The 12,584-nt window shown below is 40.5% G+C and overlaps 1 protein-coding gene across 2 annotated transcripts in view; it reads left to right on the top strand.

Annotated features, from left to right (window-relative positions):
* The window catches only part of syn3 (synapsin III), a 133,841-nt gene that overhangs the window by 109,635 nt on the left and 11,622 nt on the right, over positions 1-12,584 (top strand). For both annotated transcript variants that reach the window (XM_085437581.1, XM_085437580.1), the window contains exons 7-10: positions 984-1,046; positions 8,239-8,381; positions 9,024-9,098; positions 9,344-9,446. In XM_085437581.1, the coding sequence (XP_085293707.1) occupies positions 984-1,046; positions 8,239-8,381; positions 9,024-9,098; positions 9,344-9,446 (384 nt within the window). The remainder of the gene's footprint in view (positions 1-983; positions 1,047-8,238; positions 8,382-9,023; positions 9,099-9,343; positions 9,447-12,584) is intronic.

Below are 12,584 nucleotides of genomic sequence, written 5' to 3' on the forward strand. Positions count from 1 at the left end.
AGGGGGAGAGGACAGTCCCCTGTGGTGCCCCTGTGTTGCTGATCACCTTGTCAGACACACACTGTGGGAGACGTACATATTGTGGTCTTCCTGTCAGGTAATCAACAATCCAGGACACCAGAGAAGCATCCACCTGCATCGCTGCTAACTTATCACCCAGGAGGGTCGGCCTGATGGTGTTGAAAGCACTGGAAAAGTCAAAAAACATGACCCTCACAGTGCTCGCCGGCTGGTCCAGATGGGTGTAGACACGATTGAGCAGGTAGATGATGGCGTCCTCTGTTCCGAGACGAGGCTGATAAGCGAACTGAAGGGGATCCAGGTGTGGTCTTACTATGGGTCGCAGCTTTTTTTTCGGGTCATATGTGCAGATCGAAACACGGTAATTGCACTCGGGTGCAAAACAATCACACCAAGACCCTTTGCAGGAGATGGCTTCAGTCGTACTTCTGTCATTTTAATGTGCAGCACTGCTCAGTTCTGTTGTTTTAAAGTGCTAGATGAATCAGTTTGAAGTGTGAGCTGCAGTAAACGCCTTCCCGTAGTCAGGTATTGTTTGAACACCACAGACGTTCACCCTGGATTTACCTTTTTTCTTCTGCAATAAGCAGACAAAATCTTCTCACATGGTTTGTTGTGCCGCAGTAAGTGAAGCGAGAGCTGCGAAAAGATCCGTAGCGTGATGATATCTGATTTTCACATCACATTATATCACACATCAAATTATTGTGGTCAAAATAATGTACAATAACTATGTTATTGTAGTATCTATGAAACAATTATAGCAGTAATGGTAACAAATGACTTTGCTTCTGTCTTTGTTGAGTCCTGAGAGCTTGGTGGTCAGACGCAAACGAGATGCAGAGGCAGACAGAAAGAACAGTTACACACTATGATATTATCATATATGCATCGTTGACACTGTATTGATCATTTTGAATTATACGGTTGTTGTGAAACCCCACTGTTTTGTTTTTTTACAGCTCACAAGTCCATCCTTCCCTGTGGTTGTGAAGATGGGCCACGCCCACGCCGGCATGGGAAAGGTGAGTCTCCTTTACGATTTGAATAATGCTGTTTACTAATGTTATCAACCCTTTACAAAAGAAACCTAATTAGTTGGATGACCTATATTTGTGTCTAAGAATAATTCAGAGGGAATAATCAGAGATTTCAATCTAATCCACCCGTTTTAGGGCGGAGCCTTTAGTTATGAAACCTGAGGCAAGGCTCTCCCTTCTTTTCCCTCTCCATCCTCCTCTGTCAGGCTTCATGCAGTCACCCAAATGAGCAAATAAAAGATGTAAACTGGTCCGTATCTGTTTAAAGCACTATCAAAATTAAATTCTGGCTGCTCCCAGACATCAAAATCATTTTGACCTGCTGTCACCTGGATCTGGAACAAAAACCAAAGCCCATTTCAACCTGAAGAGGAAAATAAGATATTTTTTAACAAACTTAATAAAGTACATCAGCTCCTCGGCTCGTGTTATCCCAGCAGACAAGCGGATCAGGAGGTTAAAATCAGCTGATAAGCTAGGCTACATCAGCTAACATTTTTGACTATATTTAGACAACAAATATAAACAAGCTGACACTTTATATGTTACAGCAATCAGTCCCCACATTATCCAAACAGTTTGAACTTTTGCTATATTTCAGTTAAAGTGTGTTTTAAATCTGCATCACTGATTTGTGTTATTAAATTACCTCTTCATCTTCTTTCTGCTGCAGCAGCAGTGAAGGCCTCTGTGTGAGCGCACTGTAACATCATGACATCAACAACACTGGAGTTAAACCTGTACTGTTGTTAAAATAGACAAGTTAGGAAAATATACCATTTGAAGAAAATAATACTAAAATACGCTGTTTTTAAAAGGGTCTAAAATCGCCTATGAGATGAAATTTAAATTAAATATAATATCCATGTCTTTTTTTTAAATTTTACACACAAGCTGCTCATAGCTCAGATTTTCTCTTTTATCAGGTCAGACTCTCTCTCTCTCTCTCACACACACACACACACACACACACACACACACACACACACACACACACACACACACACACATACAAGTTGTCTTTATTCCATATATGCAAATTAAACATGATACTATCTGGACAGCTTCGGTTGGTCTGAGGTTCAGACAGGAGGTCTGAAGCCTAAACTGCTGTCTGTTCTAGTTTTTGCAGACATCTCTGTAAAGGTTCAAATCGGCCACAGTAGCCAAATTGCTCTTACAGTAAAGTTGTAAAGTCAGTAATGTGTTCCTGGGGTCAAACTAAGTTGATATCTAAGTGTTAACCTGGTGGACAAACAGTTTTAGTGCTTTGTTACACAATAGCCTGACTAACAGTTTCCAACCATTTACCGTGATTGCTGCATAGAAATAACTGGACTGATGCTAATCATCTCTGTTAAATACATAATGAGAAATGAACTGTGGATATTTTGCGTATGTGATTTATTTATTTCAAGACATGGAGTCACACTCTTGACACAATGACATAATTCACACATTTAGCCTCTCCCCTTTCTCCCGTATTTAAATATACAAGGAGCGACACTTTCTTTATGTCTTTTTCCCTCGTCTGTGGGCTTGGTTTCCTGTTCAGAAGCCAGACATGCTATAGAATTTCCCATGAGCCTCATGGGGAACTTGGAAAGTCCTTTCAGACTAAGATCTTGCTTTGCCCCACAGACCTCACAGAACTCAGAGAATGAATATTTAGGTCACTACAATTTTATTTGCTTTTGAGAGAAAAACCCTTCAAGGTGGAGCAAAGAAATTGAATGTGCCAGTAAGTCTCATATATTGATTATAAATAATACTAAAGTAGAACTTAACCACATTACAAGTAGTACTCTACACCGAATTTCCCGGAGGAACCCACCCGAGGAATAATAAAGTTTTATCTAATCTATTCTAATCTAAGTCGTAACCTCTTAGGCTGAGTGCTAGAAAATTGCAGTTCACTGAATGCCCACCTGAGGGCTCTGAAAGCGAGTCCCTTGTTAAAATACCTAATTACATCCAGATGTATAAAAAAAATGGCTGAGGTAATGGCAAGATTTTAGCTAACGGACATTACAGCTTTAACTGACAGCTGATCACTGCTAGGCATCACCTCTGCTAATTTAGAGTTAGTGAACTGGACCTCACAACCACTTATTCTAAGAGAAATTCTCATGTTTTATTAGTTAAAGAGCAAATACCGCTGTATGTGTGTGTGTTGCTCTGTTGCATACATACAGTTTATTAATGCATTTTGCCAAGCCTTGCTAGCATTAGTTGAAAACTGACCACTTAACTTTCTTATTCAAATATGGCCAAGTCTGCCTCCACGAAAGCAACATAGCGGCAACCAAAAGTTCAATTTAAGGCTTTAGAAAGTGAAATGAGAAACGAGTGGTGACATCATGTCGGTGACATCCATCTTTTATGTACAGTTTATGGTTGGGACTCTTAAACCCGTAAATGGAAAGCCTTTATAGCTTACTGTAGGTCAACATTTACACATTTTGCTGCTATTTTGTTTCTTTTTTTGCTAGTTTCTCAAACATATTATGCATATGCTGTATAATATATAATTGCTGAGGTTGTTCACCTTATGACCTTTCGGTAACTGATTTCAGACATTTACTGGAATTTAATGGCGATTTTGTTCATTAGCTAACAATAGAAAATCTACAGCTCAAAGTAATATTGCCATATTTTGTTTTGTTGGGTTGTCATAGGCTGTCTCCATTAATGAAACACACATTAATGACATCAGCTAAGGACAAGTCATGTTGATATTACTGTGGTATTGTTACCTGTAACTAATAGCAGTGTTTGTATATGTTTATCTGATTACAGTTTACATATTAAAATATAATTACACACTTTGCCTTTTTCATTTGACAAACAGCAGTAGAGAGTGAGCCTTTCTACTCAGCTTTCCCATTACGCTATTAGAGCAGCAGGCCTCTGTAATGGAGGTGGTATGTCATGTTATCTGGACACTAACCACCAGTTTCACCACCAGGCACAGCTCTTCATTTCTGTGCCAGTGCTTCACCTTTTCCGGCTTACCTTCTGTTTCTGTCTGCATCATTGCAGTTTGTTTGTTGACTCAGAGGAATTGCGTAAGTCTCTGGACAGGTTTGTGTGCCTACCGCTCACAACTGGACCAGTTCCTTGTGGTCAGCTTCTGCTTTTGCTACCATGACGTACTCTTTCAGTCACATTGCTGTAGTCAGTGGATTTTGTTATTTTAGCTTCTGGTCTTTTCGTGTTTCTATAAGAAACACTGACTGTATTATTTGATGACATGCGCCTTTAGTGTTTTTACAGTTTTTCACAGTTGCAGTTCTGAAATCTGTGAACACAAAACCCAGTTTTTCAATCTGAGTGTCGTGAGCACGAAGTTTCTTTATGTTGGGTTGTCCTGTTTACCAAGGACATGATCTTTCACAGCTGCTTGTATTTTATCTGAAATGCACTGTTGGTCTTCCTCTTCTTGCCTTCTGCCGCCTTTCCATCTTCCTCATCCACCAACTCCCCCCCACACATTTCCTCTTGTGCATCTCAGCTTGTTACTATCTGTTTTGTGGTATCGGTCTTCAACTCACCGTGGTGCCTGTGCGCCCTGACGTGGCATACACTCGTCTGATCACTTCATTAGCAAGTGTGAAAAATGGTTCATTGTTATGTGTAAGCACTGAAATCTGCCACCTGTGCTTACCCTTGCGCAACACAAGTACGTCACAGTGAGAACTGAATGAATGTGAGTGTATCTAAAGTATTGGAAAAAGGGTAAAATAATATCTGCAAATTATGTCCTAAAAGAATGTACGTTCAGTACGTTCAGCATGTTGGTTCTCATGGCAAAGAGTGGAATTTGGTGTTTTAGCAATTTAGGGAAACTCTAACACAAACCAGGAGAAAGCTTAGTAAATAAAATACAAGCTATTTAGTGAATTCTTTAAAAAAAAAAAAAAAAAAAAACAACACACACATACTATGCATATTTTCCTTTATATACGAAGCACTGAATTTATTACCTTGTGTGGTGGGGCGTGGTCTGCGGTGCCGCGCGGACGCACCTGCACGGCATCCGCAATCACGCCCGCCGTGTCAAAACACGGGGACTCAGTGGTTGGTGTGCGGTTGTGGTGGTGTGATGCAAATGTTAAATAAAGATGGCTCAAAACATGGCTCTGTGGTCCCGTCGTGCCTTAATTCCACCACACCTACAAAGCACATTCTCTAGGTTTTCCTATGAAGCCTCACTTGCCCTGGTTTGACTGGATGCTAATGACAGCGAATGTTAATCTGAGCAGACACAGTTAGTATAATGTTACTGCATTTGATTGGGTTTTTTATGTAATTTGGTTGTGCTGTGTTTACATAACACAGCACAACATATGTGACATGCTAACACATAGCATGTCACATATGAAGTAAAACTTACAAGTCAATGTCTAAAGTTTGCTAACACTAGCTAGCAGTAGGCGCTATAAGCTACCACTATGGTGGAAAACTAAAGAAATGAGCAAAAGATGGATTCAATGTTTTGCTTGAGAGAGGAAGAAGAGTTACTTTCTGTTAAAAAATGTCTGTATTGGATCTTAATCGGTAAGGTGTCTTTTCAGGTTTTACAGTGACGTGACAGCTAACCATGTGATATTAACTTGTCTGGCATTATGAACATATGATGCTGACGGGTCACGTGAAAAACGGTTTATGATGGGGCTGTCAATGTTAACGCATTAATGCGCATTAATCCATCGTCATGAGCAATGCAGTTAACATTTTTATTGAAATTAACCCATCTGGAGCGCAGACTGACTCAAAATCCCTGAAATGTCACTGTCAGGGCATTTCGGGCAGTTTGTACAAACTTTGTCCATTCTGTGCTCCAGATGGGTTAATTGCATTGCATAAACGTTGACAGCCCTAGTTTATGACAGTCGCGAGGTGAAATTGGTCGGGAGACAGTTTCTAGCTACAACACCGCAAACCGGAATGGAGACCAACTTTGAAGGAGAATGTTCTTTGTTTCCAGTTTGTGTCACAGCTTCACAAGTTTGGCAAGTTAGTCAGTTAGCAAACGTTTGCAGACATGTCTGTGTCTTCCTTGCAAACTACAGGCGACTACAGCGGTCTGCTAGTGACCAAAGTGGTTTAAAAAAAAAAGTTTTTTGGTGCAGCACTCGCTTTGTGACCAGTTTCACCTAGCAACAGCAAGCAACCTCCAAGAACCCCCAACCACTCAGGGAATAGACATTTTTAACACCGAAAACAATAGATAAACAAGATTTTGGTTACTTCTTCGTCTTTTCTAATTAGCTATTCATGACTATAAACACAGTTTAACTCAACCATGTCTAGTCTTAAAGATGTTCATTCTTTTAATACAGTACACCCACTAATAACAAGCACAAGCATCCTGTACGTGTATTTTAGCGAAGGTCTTGGAATAAAATGTGCTTAAAGCTAACAGAGAAGCTAACATCACACAGTTAAAATCCATAATTTCCTTAATGACCAGCAAGCGGTAGAAGTGTTTCAAACTAGGCATTAGTTGTGTTGCTGTTTTCTAAAATCTGATATGGATCCCAAGGATATTTTGTAAGAAAATACAGTCATGTTTTTTTAAATCTGTTGGCTTATTTGAAGCTATTTCATAGTCTGCCTTGTAAGCTCATTTTAGAAAGTCACTGATTTAGCGTCAGCGACATATGTGGGTTTTGACAAGCACGCTCATTATGTAATTACCCATCAAAGTGACAACACTGTTTATGTGACCACATTCACCATCAAAGCTGCCCACCCGTCTTTAAAAAATTAAAATTTACTTTTATTGTTCTGGTGTCATTGGTGTCACTCTTTTCGGATTTTCCTTATTTCTTTTCCTATTGACGTTTTTTTGTGTTCATTTTCTGAAGGTGGGTTGCATCATTTGAAAACAAAACAAAATCTCCTTGGGATTCCTTTGTTCCACCCAGACAACTTGTCCTTAGTTTTTACTAGTTTGGGGGATTTGAAAGGGCATTAAAGTAAAACTCTTATAAACACACAATTAAACTGTTGCTTAAGACCTCACAAATTGTTGCATGTAGACACAAGTGTCTTGTGCCTTGCCTTTCCATAACCTCTTTTATCTCTCTTTGAAGCACATTACAAAGAAATAGGAGTGTGGGCTAACCCATCAGTGCCATAGCAACAAACTGAACCATTTCAACACTATGTATGACTGTGTTGGCTGTTTTTTTTTTAAACTAAAATTGACCATAAATTGAGGTAACCCTGTCGATGTATATAAAGGGACTTCTTGACTAATGGATATGCAACTGTTTAGTCCACAGAATCATCTAAAGTGTTCTATATATTACCATTTGCAGAAAACTTAGTGCCCCAGTGTAAACACAGAAACAGACTTTGTTTATGGTACATACCATTTCAGTATGGAAAATGGTTGCCTTTAGATGTGCTATTTGAAGAACAGAAAAACAGAAGACGAAACCCCCGAGGAAACATCAACCTCCTGTTTTCCTTATCTGGTTTGTGTTTTATCATGACGGAAGCGCAATGTTCCCATTGCTTCCTCCGTGATGGTGCTAGTGAGAGGGATGGTGATGAGTGAGTGGATGCTCTGCACTGACTCGTTTGGTGCCTGAGACAAGAAAACTCGTAGCCGCACAATAACGTTGGCGATTGATGTGACTGTCTCTTAGGATGCCCAGTTTCCCATTGGAAGCACACCTCATTAATCTTTGTATCAACATAAATTACAATAATAATACCACTCAACAAGAAACATCAGAGTAAGTCTTCTAAAAATATATGAGAGCCTTAGTTTCCTACAAATGGCCCTCAGTGGTAATTGTCACTGGAGGAAAATATTTGTTTCCTCCGTATTTTACGCTGTCACACCTCATTGTTACCTAATAATCTCACGGTGAAATTGAAAAATTGCTTTGAATTATATGATATAAACATGTTGTGTGTCGATAGGCTCCCATTGCATCATTTCCCTCTTAGTCTGCGTCTGCAGTCTACTGTTTAATAACTGGGAAAGAGGTGATGTAGTTTCAAAGCCGCCCCCGGCAATGTTTCCATACGTGGACCCCTCATTATCCAGCTTGTGTACAAGTGTGAAATTCCTGTGGGATTTTAAAGCAGCCGCTGCCAGTTTCAGCAGCGTCCTTTGTAATTAGCTGCCCGCTAACAAGTGGCGTCTCTCCTGCAGATTAAAGTCGAAAACCAACAGGACTTCCAGGACATCACCAGCGTGGTGGCTCTGGCAGGGACGTACGCCACCACCGAGCCGTACATCCAGTCCAAGTACGATATCAGGATCCAGAAGATCGGCAGCAACTACAAAGCTTACATGTAAGGTGTTTTTTATTGGCTTGCTGCAACCAACTTCTGGTGGCTGTTGGTGGCATTGCAGGTGAATTTGAAAGCAAACATTTTAAGCGTTTTAGTAGGTTAATGGTAGCAAGGCATGTGGAGCCAGTGGGAAATGAACTCTTATAAAGCATCATCTGGAAAATAAACAGTTTCACCAATAATGGCAAATTATATGTTAAAGTAGCACTTTTCTTGGATTCCAGGCAGTTTTCAGCATTAATGCCTTGATTTTCATGGCCTCGTGCCCCAGCTCCACCCATCTGGAAGCCATAGACATTCCTGTCAGCCAAGCATATTACAACAAAGAATTTGTGCTCAACCTTTTAGCTTTCAAGACTGTATCTGAACAATTGCTCAACCGAAATCGGAGAGGGGGGGCAAAGTAGCCAAGGCTTATCTCATCGTATTTTTTTCCCTGCCCTCACCATTAAACCGTGTCTTTGATTGGCTTTCACACAAACATTATCTAGGTGTGGATTAAAATGGCCATCCTTGATGAACTGATGATAGCTTCCCCCTTGAGAGGGAAAAGCAAAAGTTGGGAGCGATTAACTGTTGCTGGAGCATTTTAGCTAGTTTTTTGCAGAAATATGAATTCATTTCCTGGTGCCCCCCCTTCAGGAGAACATCCATTTCTGGTAACTGGAAGGCCAACACAGGTTCTGCCATGTTGGAACAGATCGCAATGACTGACAGGTGAGCTGGTTCAGAGATTCTCTTGGAAAAATGCAGATCTGTTAAGTACACTGAATCATTCAGACATCTGTGTTCAATTGAATACACTGGCACTACTTTTAAGCATGAATCTGATTATCTCATTGTCCAAAAGTCTTGGAAGCCTTTACTGACATTTATAGCTGTTAAATCCATTCTTCCTTTAATGATATCTGTAGTGATTATTGGGTTTTAAACAGTCAGCTGTTTGCGTCCCTGTGCTTCAGATATCGTATGTGGATAGACTCCTGCGCTGAGATGTTTGGGGGCCTAGACATCTGCGCTGTGAAGGCCGTGCATGGAAAAGACGGGAACGACTACATTATCGAGGTCAGTGTGTTTTCATCTACAGCTCCAAGGAGAGTTTCAGGAAACAGGGGCTGAAACTTGCTCTTTCATTGCATTATAGTGTATTTTAGATAAATAAGATCTGTCATCATGTTTCAGGACATTTGCAAACATAACGGTTAACCAGCAGTTAGATCGCTTCTCAGCAGCATCACAGGGCTAAAGCAGTTTGTGTAACCGTTACCTTGGATTCATTCTCTTTCCCTGCTGATAATACTTTTCATATCATGGGTGAAAGTCAATCGGGAAGGGTGTAACCACACTTGCTGGCACATGATCTTCACAGCCTTGAAAGAACGATTAGTCTGCAGACCAAACATGGGCAGCTGAATGAAAACAACATCAGGAGTCAGCGGTTGACTCACTTCATCTTCTAATCCAGTCTGTTTGTTTGAGTCTGCTGGTAAAGTTTGGCAGTGGAAGTGTAGCTTGCAGTTTGTAGACAAATAAAACTGTCATGGCGTGACTTGACGCAACCAGTTTGGTTGGAGGTTTGGGCTTTCAATGTGATGAGCGTGGCAGTAACAGTGCCTGGGACGGGGTTTCCACTGGGGTCACTAGAGGTTCACTGTTCAGTATCTCTATATACAGCATTTAACATATGTTACACATAAGCATGGTTTAAAGGTGCAGTTTGTGGGGCTTTTAGGTCATTTAAGAGGGGCCAAAAAAAGAAGGTGGAACTCATAAATATACATTGCTTAGTGTGTAATTGTCTGAATGCAGGTGCCTCATGTGTTCAGGTCCTGTCTGAAAATTTCAGAACATATCTTTACTTGTTCAGATTCATGAGACTCACCTTGATCATCTGGGTTTTTGAAGTGCACTCAAGCACTTTATCCTATTTAAGATTTATACTATTTAACATTCACATGCCAATAGATGCATCAGAGAGCAACCTGGGGGTCGTATCATGCCTGCACCCTGCAGACAGTATCATGCATGCAGACTGGAACAGCCAGGGATGGAAAATACAATCTGACATGGCAAAGGTTAGCATAGCAACACATCTATGTTGCTATCATTGTCTGTTAGATTAGTTGGATAAATTATTGTTGGTCATTCACATAACATTCTTACGTACTTTTTTTTCCCAATAATGACATGAGAAATATAATTCATTTATTTGGAATATGTGTTATGGGGCTTTATGGGTCAACTCACTTTATTTATCGCTATTAAATAAAGAAAATCATTTAATAGTTACGCACACACGCCATCTCCAGCAGCCTCACAGGTCTCACAGCCCCAACAGAAGGAATAACTTGCACATATATGTTACTATGATGAGCTTCCCTGGAACTCACACTTTCTGTATGTCTTACTTTTGTTCCACTCCAATAATTTGTTGTAATGCTTATTGATTCTAATCAAGGTTGTCAGTTTATTTATTTCTCTTTTTTAATTTGATTTCTGTCCTTTTTAAAAAATATCTGTTTATCTAAAATCGTAAATACCTTACCCAGAAATGCACATTTTCCTTTAACAATTATTCCCAGGGGCGAAGCAAGAGACAAATAGTTGTGTGCAATCAGTTTTGTTTTTAGAGCAGCTTCCTATGCCTTCAAGTCTGAGGAAATGAGCCAGTCTGGACATCTGAAATGCCCAAACTTAGGATCAGAACATGACATCACTCTGGTGACTATCTGTGTGCTGGGAGAGAGCGGTTGTGAGAAAGCAAAAAAGACCTCAAACTATCCCAGGAAGTATCTATCAGCTCCCCAGGGGCGTGTAGTCTCAGTACTAGGCTGCTACGACAGAGAAACCCACGACACAGTCAAGTAGCAATGTTTCCTGACAAGCATTACTTCCTCCTCCTTTACTCCAACCCTAGATGGAATTTAATTAAGTGCGACGTTGAAGAGCTGTCGGCCGTCACAGTCAGAAACTGTTTTCTTTCTTTCTGTTTTTTGGTGTCAGAACAAAGACAGCAGCCGTAACACCTCACCCTAATGCACAGTAATGAGCTACTCAGAAGCACTTCATTAACACATTACTGCAGCTGGTATCAACATGAGGCAAACTCCAGCTTGTGTCACTTCACTGGGAAATGTATAGATAATAGGGGTGCAGTATTGTTATGTAACATGACACAGTGCACCACAGCGTTTGACAAAATGACATGACAGAAAGTATTTTATATACACAGCTGATCTGACAGGATGTGTCAGCCACATGACATGAAGTAGAATGGCTGTGCTGGTGTAGTCAGTGTCAGTTAGTCCATCTCTTTGGGCAAGACTGTGAAGATTGTTGCAGACCAATCAAAACACGTCCCATAGCAACGGCACTCCCTAGTGGCAGGAGCCTCACCACACCACAAAAGTGTGGCTTGAGTAACACAACAACTACCAAACACTCAATGAATGCCAGATCCCAGCGCAGCTGCGCATCCATGAGGCTTCCCATCCCACAACCCACAGTGCCCAGAAGACCCGCCGTCAGATTTTGGTTGCGCGTCCCCAAAGGACACTTGCTGAAGTCCCAGCACATGGGGAGCCTACACAATAGCAGGCACATAATACTATAAAGAAACTTTATTTAATTTAGCACGTGTAAATTCAACAGACTTTACATAAAAGGTAGGTCTACGATGCCTTAAGGCAAGAAAAACAACAAAACTTTCTAAGTCTTTGAGATTATCAGTACAAAAAAAGTTTTTTAAATTACAATGTCAAATGTAATATTTTTCTACTGGTCCACAGAAACAACACAAAACTTAAAGGGCTAATGTTATGCCTAATAATGATTAGAACATTGTTGGCCTAATTGTAAGAAAATATCATTATATTACAGATTCAGCCATCGGGAGTGACTTGATCTGTTGACAGAGATATTTCAGATATTGTGCCTTCAAGCTAGCAAAAGAGAACAGCACACATGTTGCGATCTTGAAGCTAAAGTTGTTTTCCCAGAAATGGATGACCCTCTGGCCAGCCCTGAACTTCAACTGCACCATCATTTTCAACGAGCACATTTCACTTTTTCTCTGTAAACATTTGCCATGCAGCCCGATATTGTCCAGAAAACACAAACCTTTGCTGCTTAGTAAAAGTACAGGACAACACCTCTGTGTTCCAGTGGTGAAAGAACTACAGCAGATCCAGTCTTCTGTTAGAT

This window comes from Copadichromis virginalis, linkage group LG17 (assembly GCF_057382275.1).
Source record: "Copadichromis virginalis isolate Kocher_CV1m ecotype Utaka linkage group LG17, C_Virginalis_male_GT1.1, whole genome shotgun sequence".
NCBI lineage: Eukaryota > Metazoa > Chordata > Actinopteri > Cichliformes > Cichlidae > Copadichromis > Copadichromis virginalis.